The sequence below is a fragment of the Camelus ferus genome, chromosome 4, assembly GCF_009834535.1.
Source record: "Camelus ferus isolate YT-003-E chromosome 4, BCGSAC_Cfer_1.0, whole genome shotgun sequence".
Classification (NCBI taxonomy): domain Eukaryota; kingdom Metazoa; phylum Chordata; class Mammalia; order Artiodactyla; family Camelidae; genus Camelus; species Camelus ferus.
Window position 1 is genome coordinate 43349687 of NC_045699.1, and position 18563 is coordinate 43368249.

Below are 18563 nucleotides of genomic sequence, written 5' to 3' on the forward strand. Positions count from 1 at the left end.
TCTCAAATTCTTAAAATGTAAGAAGAGCCATTCAAAAGATCAGAAAATATAACTAAACCAAATACAAGAAATCACAGGGAAAATAAAACAGGCATTGCACCTGAAACCCATATGGTTCAAGCCACATGTCCTGCAGGGCTACTTGAGTCCTCATAGTTGGATCCCAGAAGACCCAGACAGAGCTGACATCCTGGGGCCCCTGAAGCCCCCTAGCTGATCTCTGAGATCCTGGCTGCAAGTCTACCTCCTCGTTACCTCTTCTGTTTCTCATAGCATCATACAAGTAATACTCAATGGCCCTTGGCAAAATTCCATGACTGTTGCCAAGGGGAAACAGAAGCAGAAAATAAGTAACAGCAATAGGTTTCTTTCTATCTTGAGTGCTAATGTTCCTGGATTGCCTGGATTGAGTATATTTGCATTTCCAGTTTTTAATTCTGTACTGCCTGGATACTCTGTTTTGGAGCATTAGATGAACTGTGTAGTTATGTTATAAAAATATAAAATCCACAGGAAAAAAACAATTTAGGATAATTTTCCAAAATTACCTTTTAAGTAAAAAAAAAATGCAAAGCTGAGGAAAGTGTCAAATTAGATTAGATTACACTGATAGAAGCCAATTTGTAGTCTGAATTTCTCTTCTTAAATCCCCCAATATTTCTGTGTTATTTCTACCACTTCTTTTTAATTCTATTGACAATGGGAATACTAAACTAAAAATTAGTCCACAATTTTCAGTGAGACAATACTGCAACATATTTTTGTGTGTATATGTGTATATGTATATATATATATATTTTTTTTTTTTTTTGCATGGGGGAAAGTTTATTGGTGTGGGGATATTCTTCCATGAGTATACATGGCATGAAGTGTAAGAAGACTAAAACCTTACTGAGCACATACTGTGTGCCAAACAGACAGGAGAGTATTCCAGACACTCAGGGTAGAGTCTCCCAGGTGCCACTGCACATGACTCAGCCTTCAGTAGCCCATTCCGGAGTTCTGTTGAGCCAGTTGCTTCTAGGTTATGGATAAATGGTTACTCCAGTGAAATCTATGATGGTGAGCAATTTGCTTTACCTTATTTACTATAAATTGTGTCTCCTGGTTAGAGATGGTGATGGATGGGGTGCCATGGCAATAGATAATGGATTCTACTCCATGTATTAATAATAAAGCAGGCTGAAGCACTGTGGGTAGAAGAGACAGATATATACCTAGGATATATGATGACAAGATGCTGTCTCCTCAGGGTTGAGAAGTTTCAATGAAGTAAGCTGCCACAAGTTGTTGGCTGGTTTCCCTAGTGAATCGTGCCCTGTGAGGGAGTCAGTGATGGACTTCATTGATGGCATTTTCAGACATTCAGCGGTGACAGTAGCCAGATCAGTACTGGTGAAGTGTAGATCATGTTGTTCACTTCACACGGTAATTTTAATTGGACTCTACCCCTACATGTTTTCTACGACCTTAATCTCTCTGACCTCTTAGTGCACTTGGAGAATAATCAGTCATAGAATACTAGAGAGATGATTTCCCCCTAATCTGCTTCAGAGCTGATTTCTCCATTTTTCCCTACTCTTTTTTTTCAGTGCGGGAATTCTTAGGAGGAAATCAGCCTTCAATTAATTACTTTCTTAGATGTGTTTTCAATATTAAGTGATTCAGCTTTGCTTTTTTTCTGCTGGTATATATCCTCTCTTATTTGAGGTTGAAGGGTTTATTCCAGAAATGTTTGGCCAATTCCTTCTATATGCTTGAAAGTCAGGCATATGGAACAAGTGCTTGGTGAAGCTGCAAAGTAAAATTAATACTTTGAAATAAAATTCAAATCATAAAACAGTATTGAGTAATTCAGTGAGCTGTAGTACTTGTATCTGGTCTTGGAAGTAGAGTAGGAAAAGACCAAAATATTGATTTGTTTAGGAACCAAATTAGCTCCTAATTAATAACATATGAGAAAAAAAGAATTGGAAAATAAGCCTTTTTGGCATATTCAAGCATTAATTCTAATGCTGATGTGGACCCATATGAAAAGTCAGAGTTTCCCAGTGAGAACTCATTTTCTCAATTTAATAATGCATAAGAGGGATCCATGTCCTCAGACTTGTAAACCCTCTCTAAAGCCTGGGATACTCACTTAACACACAATCATTCCAAAACAGGCTCTTCCTGAAGGGACAACATGCTTTACCTCCGAAGCGAAGGAAAAGAAAGAAGATAGATACACAAGTTTAAGACCTGCAGTTTGAAATTTGAGGGAATTGAACCCAGGGTTTTGCAATTCCAGTTAATATCCCTAAGTTTTTTTAAAATTTCTTTTTCTAAACTCCTATCTTCTTATATAAAGCCCTTATATTATTATCTTATAGCCCTTATATTATATAACAGCTATATGTTATATAATACTAATAGTATTGTTTGTTATATAATACTATTATATAATATAAGGGCTACAAGATAATAATACTAAAAGATTATATATTATGTAATAATAATTTTTATTATCTTACAGCTCTTATATTGTTCACCCTTTCTCCTCTGTTGGTTAAAGTTATAAATTTTGTAATTTGAATGACAGGTGCAATCTTCAACAGGTTGAAAAGAAACATTAGCGGTTTCTTCCTCATCCTTTGTCTCTTGAGACTGAACTTTTGAGTCTGTTTTTCCATTCTGTTGGGGAATTCTACTGGGGGCACCTCTGCATCTGGTCTGGATTCTGTCAGTTTTCACAACAGACCTGCTTCCATTTCCCACTCGCTTTTTCTTAACGGCTCTGCTATGTGATTGAGATTGGAGTGTCATGGTTTGAGATACAGGTTCAGGATATACTGCTCCTTTTCCCTGAACTCTGCTTCCTGACCTCACCGCCACCTTCTTGTTCTCAACTCTAACTTGTTCAAATAGGAGACTAGATTTCTTTCACTTCCACTCTCCTCAGAAGTTACCGAGACCCTATTGCTGTCAGTGAGTGAACAACTTGTGTTGCTCCACTGTCCCTGTCCTCAGCTGTGGACTGGATATCCCAACCACACCCAGAGCTGTGCCTCTAGAGGCCTGGATACCTGTCTCACTGAAGTCTGTAAGGCCACCTCTCTTTTGGGCTGAGAGCCCTTGTGACTTAGGGTTGCCTTTTAATAGCATGATGAAGAAACTGATGTGGGCTGAAAGTAGTGACTAAAGGGCCCCACCAGTTAGTGATCAGGCCACTTCAGAGGCTACCTTTGGATGGTAAATGCTTAGCTTTCCTGCCCCAGCTTCAGTTCAGCCAAATGCATTTCAGCCCAATCCTGGCAATTACACAGGGTTGTCTCTCCTATCAAGAGATGCCCTCAGTAGCCATGGCTCCCTGAGCACTGGGGTACAGTGCAGGGGACAGAGGTCAAACAGATTGATTCACAGAATCTTAAGAAACTTTCTTGATCCCCTAAAATCTGCTGGCATGTCTCAAGCTCAGCTCCAATGAGTAGATTTTGATCAAGTTTATGTAGGTCAAAACCTTTTCTTTTCCCATTACAGCTTTGAGAGTTTTCTTCTTAACCCTGCTTCCATCACCATAACAACCCATTCTTCCTGACATCTAGCAGGGATGCTGTCAGGAGATGGGAGGCGTGAGCGTGCCACTGTGATGCTTGATCTCGGACAGAGCTTTTTGTCTTCAGAGGTCCTACCCAGTTTCTTTTCTCTGGATGGGCTCATAAGGCACACGACACAGAGGGAGGCATGTTCCTGTCATCTTTGCCTCAAAGATATTCTTAAAACCATATATGGTCTTAGTGTTTGGCATCAATAAGTACTCAAATCACATAAATTATATACAGAAGTTTAGAGAAAGGTGACAGCAAATGTTCCAAGACAAAGTGAACTTGAACTCAAGTTCTCCTTGGGAACCCTTTTCACAAATAAGGGGACACAGGCTGCCCGAGGCCGTGATAGCATCGTTTAGAGAGGCACAGGAGTGGAGACCACAGACCCAAGGGCTGACAGGAGACCTTGGTTTCTTAACTGGGGTGCCCAGTATAGCTTGTTCCAGTTCTACTTGTGTCCCCTGCACCCCCTTTTAAGTTCCTCAGCACTCTGTTCTTTACTGTGTTTCCCATGGTGTAGAGTGGGTGAACACTGTCCCTTCCCCATGTTCTTCCCCATGCTGTAAAGTGCCATGCACTTCTCCATGGCTTTAGGGACTGCCTCTTTTCTTACTGTGTCCCTGCCCATGGCATTGGGTGGGAGGGGATGCAGAGGGCCAGTTAGTGCAAGGTCTGAAGGTGAAGCATAACTCAGAGTCTGAGCTACCAGGAGAGACCGGGGTGTGGTGGAGGCTTGGGGTCCAGATTGGCCAAGGTTATATGTGGGACAACCTATGCGAGCACAAGGAGATTTAGGCAAGGATTGGCCTCAGCCTGGGAGATCTGGACCCCCTGGCCTGGTGCTCTCCACAGCACATTCCAGAAGCAGGCAGATTAGGAAGGTGAGGGTGAGGGTCAGGCCTGCCAAATACATTCAGCTTGAGAGAGACGGGGCCTCTACCATATTCTTCTCAGGAGTGGGGTCGGACGTTTCCCAGTTCTGCTTAGTCTGTGTCCTCTGACCTCCCTTGTGGCCTCTCTCTCCGGCTTTGTGGACCTGAACCTCTGCCCCACATTCTCTCAATGCCTGTCCTTTCTCCCCCCAGTTCTACCATGCCTGTGACCAGCCAGGCATTGTGGTTTTCTGCATCATGGACTACGATGTGCTGCAGTTCTGTGATTTCCTGGGCTCCTTAATGTCCGTGTGGGTCACTGTCATTGCCATGGCTCGTTTACAGCCTGTGGTCAAGCAGGTCAGTCCAGAGTGGGCCCCGGGGGACAAAGTCTAGGTGAAACCCACTCCCATCCTCCCCCGGAGGCATCGCCAAGTGCCTCTCACTGCCCGGCCCAGCCCCTGGAGACCTCTTTCTCTAGGTGCTGTACTTGCTGGGGGCTATGCTGCTGTCCATGGCTCTGCAGCTTGACCGGCATGGACTCTGGAACCTGCTTGGACCCAGCCTCTTTGCCCTGGGGATCTTGGCCACAGCCTGGGTAAGGTTGGGAGGGCCGGGGGAGAGGGGAGGCCCCAGCAGGACTTGGGTGCAGAGACTTGGGTATCTGGTTTCCAGTTTAAGGAAGGTGGGCTTGGATCCTATGGTCAGTGCCTAACTCCAGTCTTGGCAGGTGCCTTCAGGTCACAAGCAGGGCTCAGGGGAAGCCTCAGAGTGACTGGCTCTGGCTAGGGCTCCAAGGCCTCACCTTCCTGAGCCGCACTTCTCTGCCTCCCTCAGACAGTACGCAGCGTCCGCCGCCGGCACTGCTACCCACCCACGTGGCGCCGCTGGCTTTTCTACCTGTGCCCAGGCAGCCTTATTGCAGGCAGTGCCGTCCTGCTCTACGCTTTTGTGGAAACCCGAGACAACTACTTCTACATCCACAGCATTTGGCACATGCTCATCGCTGGCAGTGTGGGCTTCTTGCTGCCCCCTCGTGCCAAGACTGATCACCGGGTCCCATCTGGAGCCCGGGCCCGGGGCTGCGGTTACCAGCTGTGCATCAATGAGCAGGAGGAGCTGGGCCTTGTGGGCCCAGGAGGGGCCACAGTCAGCAGCATCTGTGCCAGCTGAGAGGGGCTTTGGGCTGGCCCTTGGGGAACGTGGACCCTTCCTAGGGGCAGAGAGCCCTTCCTGGGGTTCTTCCTGGGAGCATGGAGCCCTCTCAGGGGTAAGAGACAAGTTGTATTTCTTGAGGATATGGAGTCTTTCTGAAGGACATGGACTCTTCCAGGGACCTGGCACACTTCGCGAGGGCCTGGAGTCCTCCTGCATCTGAAGGACTGGAGCCTGTGCCAGGCCGCAGAGCACCCTGAGTACCAAGGAGCCCCTCCTAGGGGTGTGGAGCCCCCCGAGGACATGGATTCCTTCCCAGGGAGACAGAGCCCTCTCAGGACAAGGCATCATCCCTGAGGAAATGGAGTGCATCTTGGGGAAGCTGAGTCTCCGAATCTTCCCAGCAGCTCAGCAACTCTGGCCTTAGGCCTCCCTCCCAGCGGCAGCATCTGGGCTGTGCTGTGCTGGGAGGGGATTGCAGGACAGCCGGGGCTGGGGCTGGGGCTGGGGCTGCCATGGCTGGTATCCTGAGTTGATGCAGGTGGAGTCTTTGTGTCTCCGATGAAGTACTTGCTGATTCTGTACTGCCTTTTTTCCTGGGGGCAAAGGGTATGGGGAGGGGAAGGAACGAGGACCTCGTGGAAATCCAGCAGGGGTGACAGCCCAGCTGGAATGAGCTGCTGAAGCTACTGCTTGAGGCTCTTGCCCCATCATGTCAGGCTGCAGCAGCTGGGAGCAGCGAGGGGTGCGCATGCGGACGTGCTGCAATGATTTAAATCAGTGAGACAGACCTCCCTTGTGGTGTCCACACCAACAGGGAAGGAAGCTGAGGGCTCAGAAAATTGGACTAGCAGGTACAGATCTCAGATATGCAAGAAATATCACAAGAATGTTACTTCTATTTTGAGCCCCCATTTTGCCTGCGTGCCAGAAACAATCTTTTGTCATTTTGGGATTTCTTCTCTTTCTACAAAGGTCACAGCTGAGTCCCGAGGATCTTATATAATGCCAAGATGTTGGAAGGCCTTCCCTCTGGTCAGCAGGGTCCAAACTGCAGCCATCCCCTGAGATTTCTGTCATCCTACCTGGTCACCCATCAGCAGTGCAGGCAGGTCATCCCAGAGTGGTTTCTTGTCTCCGTCTGCATAATCTTTTTCAGTCCTGAGGCTCTCTCCGTCACTTCTGTGCCATCTGCAAAGACCTGTGAGACCTTGGATCCCTAGACACACCTTGAAGCTATTTCCTGGGATCCTGCTCTGCATTTTACTTGACCATCAAGGCATGAGCTGTTCCAGTTTTCAGATCCTGGAAACCCATCCAGGGTCTTGGCCTGGAGAATGGGTCTTAGGGCCCTTCCCTTTGGGGGCCCTCTTGTGCCAATGCTCTCACAATGTCCCCTCCTCCTCTCTCTTCCTTCTCCCTAGCTTAGGGAATCTTACTCATCTGGAGGTGAAAAGCCTACTTTTCCTTATGCTTTCTCCCAAAGATTTTGTTTATGCCTTAGGTCTCTTCTGTTCCCTTTAGAGCCTAGGCTTTTGAAACTCAAAAGCCAGGCGCCAGGAAGACATCTCTTTATTGTCTGCTTTCTGCAATCACATCTCTTCCTTGGGGCACTGAGCAGAGCATGATGTGGCCAACTGAATGGTGAGAAGGAATGAGAGGTGTGGGCTAGAAATCTATTTCTGTATCAGAAATATTATTCCGTCACATTAGGATGTAGAGTCAGATTACTAGGGACACTTGAACCCAAATAACTGGAATTCAGGACACAGCAGAGTACAAAAGGCACTGAAGAGGGAGACAGAGCTGGGACAGACCCTGCCCAGCTAGGAGGGGTCAGAAGGGGCTTTCTGGAAGCTGGGGTATGGAGGGCATTGAGTGAGGATTGAATGAGATTAATAATGCCAAGATATTGGGAGAGTGTTCTCTCTGGTCACCAGTATCTATATGGCATTCCTCCCCTGAGATTTCCATCATCCCATCTGGTCTCAGTCAGGAACGCACTTAGAATGCAGCATAGTGCCTAGCCTGGTATGTGGTAAGTATCCAGTACATGTTAACTAAAGGTCAAGAAGTGTTTGGACATGAGAAGCAACAACAAGGAGGAGACACGGAGTTAGAAAAGACTGATACTTACCGGGGAGTTGGGAATAGTTCAGTGTGCCTGGGCCTGGAGGGCGTTTGTGGGTGGAGTTGGGGTGGAGGCAGGTAGCCAAGGATGATGTTGGGCAGACAGGGTGGCGTCTGCTGTTCATCCTATGGGAAATGGGCAGTGGCCTCTTGGAGGGATTTAAGCAGGAGAGTTGCATGATCAGATTGGTGGGGTTTTTTTTTAGTTTTTTTTTCAGATTGGTGTTTTGATGGCTAGTGTAGAGGACTTTGGAGCGAGTTTGGAGGATGAAAGTTCAGTGACATAGCTGTTGCACTATTTGAGAGAGAAATAGTGAAGGCTTCTTAAGGTGATGTCAGTGGAAGGGAGGGGACTGACTCAAGAAGCTGTTACAAGGTCAGATCCATAGGACTTAGTGACTGACTGGATGTGTGGGTCAGTGAGGGATGAGACAGCTTCTGATGACTGCCATGTTTCTGGCTTGGTGACTTGGGGGGTGTTGGTGCTATTCCCTGAGATGGTGTCACGCCTTTGGGAGACAGAATGATGAGTTCAGTTTTGGACATTCTGAGTTGGAGGAGCCTGTGGGATTCCTGGAGGGAGAGAGCCAGCCAGAAGACTGTGCTGGGCAAAGCAGCTAAACCAGGTCTAGAACCCTGGACTTCTGGCTCCCCAGATGGGGGTCATTTGTTATTTCCTGGCTTGTTTGGTGACTTCCTGGAATACAGGGCTGTGGCCAGCAGATACTGTTGCTTCCCTGCTCTTTTCTGTCCACACAGTCAGACTAAGACCCCTGACTGCCAACAGCTGCCTAGGGCAGGCTCAGTAGTGCAGGATTCAATCCCAAATGTGACAATGTGAGGGTTTCTGAGTGACAGTTCAGTTCAGTAAACCCTCTCTAGGGAAAGCTCTGTGGGAGCTGCAGAGATGAGTTGGACTGGTTGAATCCTGCCCTCAAGGAGCCCACATTGTGGTAAAATATCATGAATGCAAAGCAGAATGCAATGGATACCGAGCAAAAGTTTCCAACGAAGTGCTGTTGGATGAAAAGGAAAGAGAACTCCTTCAAAGTGCTCCAGGAAATGCTGCGTGGGAGAGACGGTGTCTAAGCTGGCTTTGAAAAATAGTCCCAGGTCTCACCAGAGAACAGTGTGAGCAAGACACCGAGGTATGGGCAGTACAGATACTGTAGTGAGGAGGTCAGCCTGTGTGAAGGGGATTAGTGGAGCATCGGGCTGAAGAAGCAGGGGGGCCAGGTTCCAGAGGGCCTGAGGACTCAGCTGAAGAATGTGGGCTTCATACTATAGTAATGGGGAGCCATGGTATGTTCTTGATCAGAAGAGTTTGGCCAGGGTTTGGCCAAAAAGTAGCAGGACCACTCTGAGTGATATAAGGGAGTTGTTGCGGAGAACGGACCTGTAAATTGAGGGAGCAATTGGAGAAGTCTGTGCAGAGCTGTGCCTCTGCCCTTGGTATTGGGTCTGAAGCCTCTCTTGGTCATCTGGGCTGGCAGACATAAAGGGGGCAGAGAGGACAGACTATCCCCCAGAAGGACAAGCTGGCACCTGTGCTTGGCCCTCCCTGCCTTCCTTCAACTGCAGTGACACTGTGACCTGCAGGAGGAGCTGACACTCTCTGCCCCGGAGCTGCACGTGGAGCAGGGCTCAGAGCAGCTGGAGGCGGGGATGCAGGAGCCCTAGGTGGGGCTGCACTAACAGCAAGGTGAGCGCTCCCACCGCGTCTGGGCTGCTTGGCTTTTGCCTTTCAGATCTCATGCAGATTTCTCTTGTGGTCAGCCTAACTCAGAACTTCACAGGGCAGGAAACTCTGGGAGGCACAGTTCCAATCAAGTTAGCTCGACCAACCCAGAGCCACCACAGGTAAGCAACCAGAGCTTTCCTGGGATGATAAACCTCCAGAGAAAAGGAGGCTCTAGAAGTCTCTAGTAGCTCCTGGGTTGGCTGTAGGATGCTGTGGCTGTCATTATGCTCTTTGAAATTCTTCAGTCCTCCCCCTCCCTCCAGATGCGTGGGCACGTGCGTCCCTCCCACTTGGTATTAGCCGTGGCCTCATGCCTTGCGTTGGCCAGTGAGGTGGAAGTGGAAGTAACCTGTCACTTCTAAGTGGAGGCTTTAAGAATCAGTGCAGGCTTTGTCACTTTCTTTTTCCCTTTTGTCATTCTGACCAGCAATATGCCGCATAGTAGCTGTTTATCATCCTGAGTCCCAGAGGGATGAAGACGCTGATGCAGAGCAGATCCCCCAGCCAACCTCTCACAGACCTGCAGCGTGAGGGAGAGGGAAACCTTTGTGGTTTTAAGCCACTGAGATTTTGAAGCTGTGCCTACCATAGAACCTAGCCTGTCCTGCCTGAGGGCGTTGGAGAAGTGGGCCATTTTCCTGGAGAGCAGGTCTCCCCTCAGCAGAGCTTTGGCGGCAGCTTTCACCTCTGCGTTCCTCAGGCTGTAGATGATGGGGTTCAGGGAGGGCGTCACGGCCCCGTAGAACAGTGCAATGATCTTGTCCAAGTTGGGGTCCTTGGCCTTGGGCTTGAAGTACATGAAGGAGAGAGTCCCATAGAAGACTACCACCACTGTGAGGTGGGCAGAGCAGGTGGAGAAGGCTTTGCGCCGGCCTGGCAGCAGACGGCACCCTAAGGATGGCAGCAAGGACGAAAACGTAGGACAGGCAGATGAGCAGCAGTGGGGCCAGCGTCAGGACAGCCGTGGCCACCATTGTTAGCAGCACATTGAAAGAGACGTCCCCACAGGCTAATTTCAGCACGGCCAAGATCTCACAGAAGAAGTGGTTGATGACATTGTGGCCACAGGAGGGGAGGCTCCAGGTGAGAGTGGAATGCAGCAGGGAGTTGACAAAGCCTGTCCCCCAGCTCAGTGCTGCCATCCTCGCACACGTCTGCCTGCTCATGAGCTCTGGGTACCGAAGTGGCCGGCAGATGGCCACGTAACTGGTCGTACGCCATCACAACCAAGAGCAGGCACTCGGTGGAGCCCAGCGCCAGCGTCAGGTACATCTGCAGGGCGCAGCCAGGGAAGGAGATGGTCATTTGGGTTTCCAGGAAGTTGACCAGCATGAGAGACACAAAGGAGGATGTGCCACAGATATCTATGAGGGAGAGGTTGCTGAGAAAGAAGTACATGGGGCTACGCAGGCAGGGGTCCAGCACGTTCAGCCCGATGAGGAGGGAGTTCCCCAGCACGTTCATGGAGTAGACGCCCAGGCAGAGCGCAAACAGGACCACCTCTAGGTTATGGTGCTCGTGTAGCCCCAGCAGGACATACTCTGTCACAGCCATCTGGTTGGCCCCCTCCATCTCTTTCTCCCTCCTTTCCCACCTGCACCACAAAGGTGTTGGAAAAAGCACTGGCTGTCCTGGGAGCCAAGCACCCTGGATGTGTGACCTGGGGCAGGTCAGCCCTACCTCTGGAATGTGGTCTCACCATCTGTGTAATGAGGGAGCTGACTTCAGATCTGCAAGCTGGCCCTCTCAGCTCTGTGGTTCTGATGGAACTTATGGGAGATGGGGCCCATTCTAATCCCCTTGGCTCATCTCTCTTCACCCCCAGGGTGGGCTCAGGGGAGACAGTAGAATAGGATTCATGTTTCGCATGCTCCTTTGGAATGCAAAGCATTCTTGACTGTTAAAGAGGAAGCATCTTTTCCAGGTTGTGACTTCATATGGTTGAATAATGCCCAGAGCATTTCAGATTTATTCACTCACTGAATATTTGTTGAATGCTTACTCTGTGCTAGGTGTTGTTTATGTGCTGGGGCTAGAGCAATAAGAAAAGGGGACAAAAAGATGCCACACCTGTCACAGTGCTGCTCTTCTTCCTTGAATTAGGTGAGATGAGCTCTGGAAGGCAGAGGGGTGATGAGTGATGCTCAGCTAATGCTCCTTTGATCATAAAGTTCAAACCTTTCCACTCCATAGGATGTGTAAGCCTGATTTCTCGTCATCTCTCCTTAAGGAATCACGGACCACCCATTGATTTTTGAAAGAACCTACAAAACCTACATATCCCATGTCCCACAGCATTTAACCCCGGTTATGAAAGCCAAGTCACTCCTTGGCTTCCATATTGCTTTTTAGGATGAACAATATTGGCAACGTCACACGAGGAGGGAAAGCCAGCTTCTAATCTGGCAGAGACGTTGTCAGTCACTGATTAGTTTTATGAAGGGAGGGCGGGAAGAGGCTTCACCCAGGTAGCTTTCATTGCTCTTCTGAGCTGGTCTTGGCCTCCTTGGGAAATGCCAGTGTCAGGAGGGAGCCACGTATCATGTGTTAGATGGGAAAGCTGTCTTGTGGCCCAGGTGACCCCTAGTCTAAGGGGAAATAGGAGCTGAGTGTGAACTCTGATCTTTCAGAAGATATAATTACCCCATTCCTTCACCCAGAGATTGACTGTGAGGCCAATGTCCTGTGACCGCTTTGGAGCCCTGTCCCTCCTTCAGGGCTGGATTTTTTTTTTTTCTCCTTATTCCTTCTGCTTGAAATTACACCTACCATTTGTAGGGGCTGATGGGCTCACCCTCTCCTGAATAAACCATGTGCCTCCTCAGCACTACATCTTTGCCCAAGAAGTTCCCTTTTGTAGGCATGTCCTCCTTCTCTTCCCCAGTGGGGGTGTTCCTGCTCATCCTTCAGAGCGCAGCTCCATCTCTCCTCTCCTGTTCCTCCTGCCCCTGCAGAGTCACCTGCTCCCTTCTTGTACTTCCACAGCCCTTGGCCATCCTCCGTGTTCCTGTGCTGTGCACCTGTCTCCTCTACCACTCTTGAGAGCAGGACTCTTGTCTCCTTCCTTCCTGCACCTCATGCAGTGAGGGCTGCCAAGGGTAGTCGCTCAACAGGCATTCAACACGCAACTCAAACACCCGGTATTGCATCCCAGCTTCAGCACTGACTAGCTGTGTGATATCGACCAAGTCACTTGGCCTCTGAGACTCAGTTTCCTTCTGAAAAATGGGGATGCTGTGCAGCTCCGATGAAACATACACAGACAAGTGCTGGTGGGCCGCCCAGCGTGGAGGCTCCAGATGGAAGACTGTGTCTTCAGCCACAAGGCACCTGCTGGATTTGTGCTCACCAGACCTCCCAGGCAGGAGCTCCAGCATCTGTCATGACCCCCTCCCCCCAGAGTCTGTGCTGGTTTTCCCTCCTCCAGCCTGATTCAGGGTGATTGTTAAGGGAGTTTATGGAACATACAGGGATAGTTGATTAATCTGGGTCAGCAGTTGGCCACAAATCTTACCCATGTAAACATTTAAAGGTAGGGATTCTCTTGCTGAGGTTTGACCAAAAAAAGTAAAGAATTGCCTGAGTGTGATGGCTCATTCAGCCAATTGTTACTGAAAACCTGCTATGTGCTATGTGCTGGGAGGAGAGCAGAGGCAGGGGCAGCTTCTGCCCTAACAGTTTACACTCCCTCCCTCATTCTCTTGGTGACCTTGGATACATCCCTTCCTCTCTCTGGGCTTTAGAAACCTCTGAAATTCTCTTTGAATCTGGTGTAAAGACAAAGTAAAACCCGGGTCCAAAAAGAAGTTGAAAGGAAGCATCTTTTCAGCATTATAACTTCATGTGGCTTCAACAAGCCACCAGCTTCATTTCAGAATCAGTGATAAGGGCTTGGTCTTTGTCGGGTATGTTGCTACAAAAAGACCCATTAACCTTAAATTCTGACGCTGGGCTCCGGTGTGGGGGTGTTTTCAGGCAGGTAGAAGGTGGGAAACCCCCTGACTGCTTTTCCCTTTCCTACCTTTGTCTTCAAAAGAAGACCAGATGGGAATGGCAGAGGCATCTGAGGGCTTTGGTGATCTGGCCTGCCCTCCTGCCTCACCGCCTCGTACATCCCTTCGCACACGCCTGCTCCAGCCTTGTTGATGGACGAACCCCACGCACTCCTGACTCATCCCTCTTCTCGTGCTCTTTCCTCAGACTGGGGTGGCCTTTCTCTTCCACTCACCCCCTGAGGCTCAGCTCACAGGAACTTCTGCGGGGCCTTCTCAGATGCCTCCACAGAACTGACCACCCTGACATGACGCTCACCCAGCCGTTTGCACAGTTTGTTGTGTGTGCCATTCTCTCTTTCACAGTAGACCCTGAGCTACGGACATCAAAGAGCTGTGTCCAGTTCATCCCTAACACCCTCCAGTCCCTGCACCCGGAAGGCACTATTGGAGATCCAGTGTCATATTCCTGTCCAAAATTCTCATCTCCAAATATCTTACCTTGGGATCACCTTCCCTCCTCTCCCCCTATGCACACACAACAGCAGAGTGATGCAGCCGCAGGATTGCCGGAAGAAGAGCTTTGGGGGTGCTAGGCTCCTACCTGCAGGAGTGGCTGCTTTCTCTGAAGAACTAAATCAGGAGAGTGGTGGGTTTCCTCACAATGTAAGAGTCTGATCATAACACATTCACAGAAATTAGGAATAGCTCACAAGGCCGTAGGCTTATGGCCCCAAAGAAATGAGGCTATGTTTGGAAAATACCATGTGGCCAGGCTACTGACAGCTTTGACTGCAACATGAACCCCTGTGTTGGGACATCAGGGATCATCAGAGAGCAGCTGCTGTTCCCTTGGTCCATCAGTTAAGATGAGCTAGGTTTTGCTGCAGTAACATACAACCTCATAATTTTAGTGACCATGAGAAAGGTTTGTTTCTCATGCTACCTGACCATTGTATGTTTTCAGGGACTCAGAGAGCCTGGCTTCACCATCTGGGACATCACAAGCTGTTATGGCTGGAGAAGAACACACTAGAGCTTCTCCAACAGCAGTTAATTGCTCCAAACCAGAAGTGACATGTGACCCATCTGCCCACAACCCACTGGCCTGCGTAGCCCTACCACATGCCCAGAAAGAGGAGAACCAGAAATACTACTGTGCACTTGGGTATGATGGCATTTCACAGTACACTCAGAAAACCACTCTAGCATCTATCTGCCCGTGTCTCACCCTTTGTCGTGCCCCAGAAAATCTAGTTCACAGAGTGATAGGAAATTGAGTGTCTCTGAGAATCACTGTCTAATCCCCTCCCCTGTTTTACACCTCCTGAGAGGCAGGGGTTGGGATGGAAGGAGCCCTGGACCGGGAGTGAAGGGTCTAGGTTGGAGTCTTGCCTTTGTTCCGATTCTGCTGTATGGTCAGGTTTCTCCTTGTGTGAAATGGAACCATTCAATTAGGTGGTCTCTCGTATTCTGCACAACCACCAAAACATTCCCTCACATCTTTCCAGCAACTTCCAATCCTGAGGTCAGATAGACCCAGGGTCACTTTGCAAGGGAAATATCATATCAGTTTCATTGGCTGGTAAATCTAGTTTGAACCACTGAATACTTATTTTAGATGTCACAAATTGTTTTAAAAGAAAAGTAAGGGGACAAAAAGAAGAAGGCTCCTGTTAAAATTTCCCCAGAATGCCTGGACCAGGGATTCCCGCTTCACACACCCCTGCTGTGTTAGCAGAGCAGGTGAGTGTGGGCTCTGGAGTCGGACCAACCAGGGCCCAAGTCCCAGGCCAGCCATTTGCTAATAGTTTTCTCAGCCTCAGCTTCCTGACCTCTAACGTGGAGATAAGAATAGTATTTCCTCAAGGGCTTCTTTGGAGGATTCAGAGAAAGCTCTTAGCACAAAGCTGGGCACATGGTAAGTATTTACCAGAGGCTCAAGGCTCTGGGAGAGTGGAGCAAGGGAGTGCTGAATTCATTATCAGCAGACTCACTGTGCTGGGATGGGCCAGGGCCGAGGCCCCGAGGACCAGCCTTCCAGTCCCCTGCCACATAGATGTCTCGCCTGCTCCCTGATCTTGGGGACCTTACAGTCCTTACCCAATTTAAAGTTCAAACTCTGCAGCTGCACAAGTTTGCAGGTTTGGCAGCTGTGGGCCTTCAGAGACCCCCGGTTCCTTGTGTTGCCCCAAGAGGGCCTTGGTTGGGTGTGCCAGGCACAGGAGAGACGCTGGACTGAGAATCTGAAGACTGGGTCTCATTGCAGTCCTGCCCCTGGGACCTGAGGCTCAGGGGTTGTGACCCCCTGCCTTAGGCCTGGGCGCCCTGGGCTGTGAGATGGGTGTCTCCTCCAGGAGTGCTGTTGGGACCTGCACTCGTGGAAGGTTAAGGAAAGCAGATTGCTGTACAGGGGGAGACCCAGAGCACTTGTGAGGGACCATTAAGACAGGGGTTAAGCCAGGTGCGTGTGTTTCTACAGGTTTCCTTTTCCGTTTCCCTTCCCATGTCCTTCTCTTTCCTTCACAATAAAAGAAGGACAACTTGACACAGTTTAGGGACTGAAGAACAGCCTTAAACAAAGCAGCAGCAGTTGCAGATTTTCCCATTATACTATGATTTGTCTTTTGGAATTTTTGATCAAGCACACAAATCAAAGTAAAATTTTGGACTGTTTGTCACCACTTATGTTCCAGCTGCTCAGGAATGGCTCCCTCTTGCCGCCTCTGTTTAAACACATTAGTGTGTCTAAACAGCATCACCACACCTCTCACCCCCTCCAACCTGCTTCTGTCAACATCCCCATCTCCTGTCAGAGGGTGGAGCACTGTCCACCCAATTAGCCAGAAACCTGGGCAGCAACCTGTAGTCCCCTCTGTTCCTCAGCCACTTCCACTATCCCCAGCATTTCTCAGTTCCACCCTCTCCCCTTGACTGCCCACCTGGTTAAGGCACCAGCTTCCTCACATCCTGCCCTCAGGCTGGGGCCCCACTCATCTGTGCTCTACATCTTCCATTTCTCAGAACGGTAACAGTATTTTTTAAGTTCAAAGTCATGTTCATTTTAGAAATATTGGACAATTTTGGAAAGAATAATTAAGAAAACATTTATCTGTAACCCCATCACCCAGAGGAAACAACTGTTAGTTAATAATTTGTCATCGTTTTCCAAAAGTTTCTGCATGCATACTTACTTGTATATCCATAAGAAAAATACCTTAAAAATTGGGATTATACTGAGTATAAAGTTATATATTCTGCTTTTTTCTATTAATTACAGTGTGAACATTTCTCATCATCAAATATTCTTCAAAAAATAAGATTTCTAATGGTTGTATCACATTCTATCATGGGGTTCCATCAGGATTTATTTAAGCATTCTTCTATGGTTGGATGTTATGATTCTGAAATTTTTTTGTCACCATAAATAATGTCATGATTAATATCCAGTATATATGTGTGTGTGTGTGTGTGTGTGTGTGTGTGTGTGTGTGTGTGTGTGTGTGTGTATATTCTCTTATACATAAATTTTTGACTGCAGCTCTAATAATTTTCTTAGACTAATTCCTAGAAGTGGAGGTGTTGGGTCAAAGGGTCTGAAATTTTGAAGTCTCTTGATTCAGACCTACAGCTTACTTTGTAGGAAGTTTATATATATTTATCCCCATCCCTGCCAGCAGTGTGTGACAGTACCTACTTCACTGCACCTTAGTTAACAATAGACATTAGAGAAAATTCTTCACCAACTTCATTGGTGAAGAATGGCACCTAATCAATGACCTTGAAGTAAGCGTGATTGTAAAGCCCCAATGCTCACAGGATAAAGTCCAAATCCTGCTGTGGCATCAGAGGCCCAGCAGAATGTCGTAGCAGCAGCCACCCTGGCTTGGTCAGGCTGGGAGCTGTGGGGCTGAGCTTCCCTCCTCTGTGCCTCTGTTCTGACCAAGGAGGGACTAGAAGGGAACAGGTGGCTCAAGCCAGGGCTGTGCTTACCTACAGCCAGGGGGCAGGAGAGCCAGCCTACCGCTGGGAGGTCAAGCCAGGTCTCCCATCATACAGACGGTGCCACTGAGGCTAAAGGGGAGCAGGGAGTGGAGATGCTCTGTGAATCCAAGTCCACGTCCACCAGGTGTTCACTGAGCTCTCAGAGAGGAAAGCTGGGAAGAGGCTGAGCACCAGGAAGGGGCAGCTGTAGCAGGGTCCTAGGGGGTGGGGTGAGGAGGGGTAGAGCCATCTCCCCAAAGCCAGGGGAGGTCTGGATGATGGGCAAGGGGGCACCAGAAGCTGCTTCTGCTGAAAGGAGACAGAAGAATCCAGTGCCTGGGCTGCTCGGGGAGATTGGTGTCCAGGTGGCTGGATGGGTCTGGGAATCTTGGATGCTGGGGCTTATCACTGCCTCTGCTGTTCCTTTCCAGGGGCATGAGACCATGCCTGTCACCTGTGAACCCCATCTTGGCTCTGCTCAGATTTGAGAAGGACCCAGGCTCTGCCACTGTCACCCCTACATCAACGTGTTCATTTATTTATCTAAGACACCTGGGAGGGCAGGGCTGAACCTTGGGACAGAGTGGAACCTAACACTCCTTGTTCCTGTAGTGACACTGAAAACAAAGCAGGAGGAGCACAGCAAGAGGCACAGAGTGGGGAAGCTTCCCGGTGGAGGTGGCATTCAAGACGGGCTCAAGGGTCAGGCAGTCCTTTCACATGCAGACCTGGGTGCTGGGTGGGGCTGCCTTGTGGGAAGAACCAAGAAGGCACTGAGCTGAGCAGGGCTGGGCAATACCGAGGCTCACGTGTGGCTGTGGCGTTGCTGACAGGAGGGGGGCTGTGGGCAGAGGGTGGGAAGGGAGGTTAGTCAGGGCCAGCAGGGCCAGCTGGTGAGGGCCTTGAATGTCCCCTGGGAAAGCTTACACTTTGTCCTAAGAGTGCTGGGGGGACCTTCAGGGGTTTCAGTCAGCAGAGTGACATGATCACATGTGCTTTTCAAAGAGATCCCTCTGAATGCCCCTCAGAGGATAGATTGGGAGGAACAAGACTGAACTCTCGAGGCCAGCCAGGAGGCTGGTGTGAAGATGCAGGGAGTGAT

General features: G+C 49.1%; 2 protein-coding genes across 10 annotated transcripts in view; one reads left to right on the forward strand and one right to left on the reverse strand.

Annotated features, from left to right (window-relative positions):
• TMEM8B (transmembrane protein 8B) overlaps positions 1 to 16920 on the forward strand; it is a 37452-nt gene extending 20532 nt beyond the window's left edge. For 5 of the 9 annotated variants that reach the window (XM_032477962.1, XM_032477964.1, XM_032477967.1 and 2 more), the window contains 3 exons: positions 4673 to 4819; positions 4941 to 5057; positions 5301 to 16920. In XM_032477962.1, coding sequence (XP_032333853.1) covers positions 4673 to 4819; positions 4941 to 5057; positions 5301 to 5837 — 801 coding nt within the window. In that variant the 3' untranslated portion in view covers positions 5838 to 16920. Of the gene's footprint in view, positions 1 to 4672; positions 4820 to 4940; positions 5058 to 5296 lie in introns of all 9 variants that reach the window. The other 4 variants (XM_032477963.1, XM_032477969.1, XM_032477970.1 and 1 more) reach the window with 2 other exon arrangements.
• On the reverse strand, positions 9900 to 12388 carry LOC102503587 (olfactory receptor 13C7). The gene is given in 5 exon segments (XM_032479125.1): positions 9900 to 10005; positions 10094 to 10359; positions 10361 to 10690; positions 10692 to 11079; positions 12255 to 12388. Coding segments are annotated over 5 exon segments (1224 nt in total).
• Positions 16921 to 18563: the final 1643 nt, after the last annotated feature.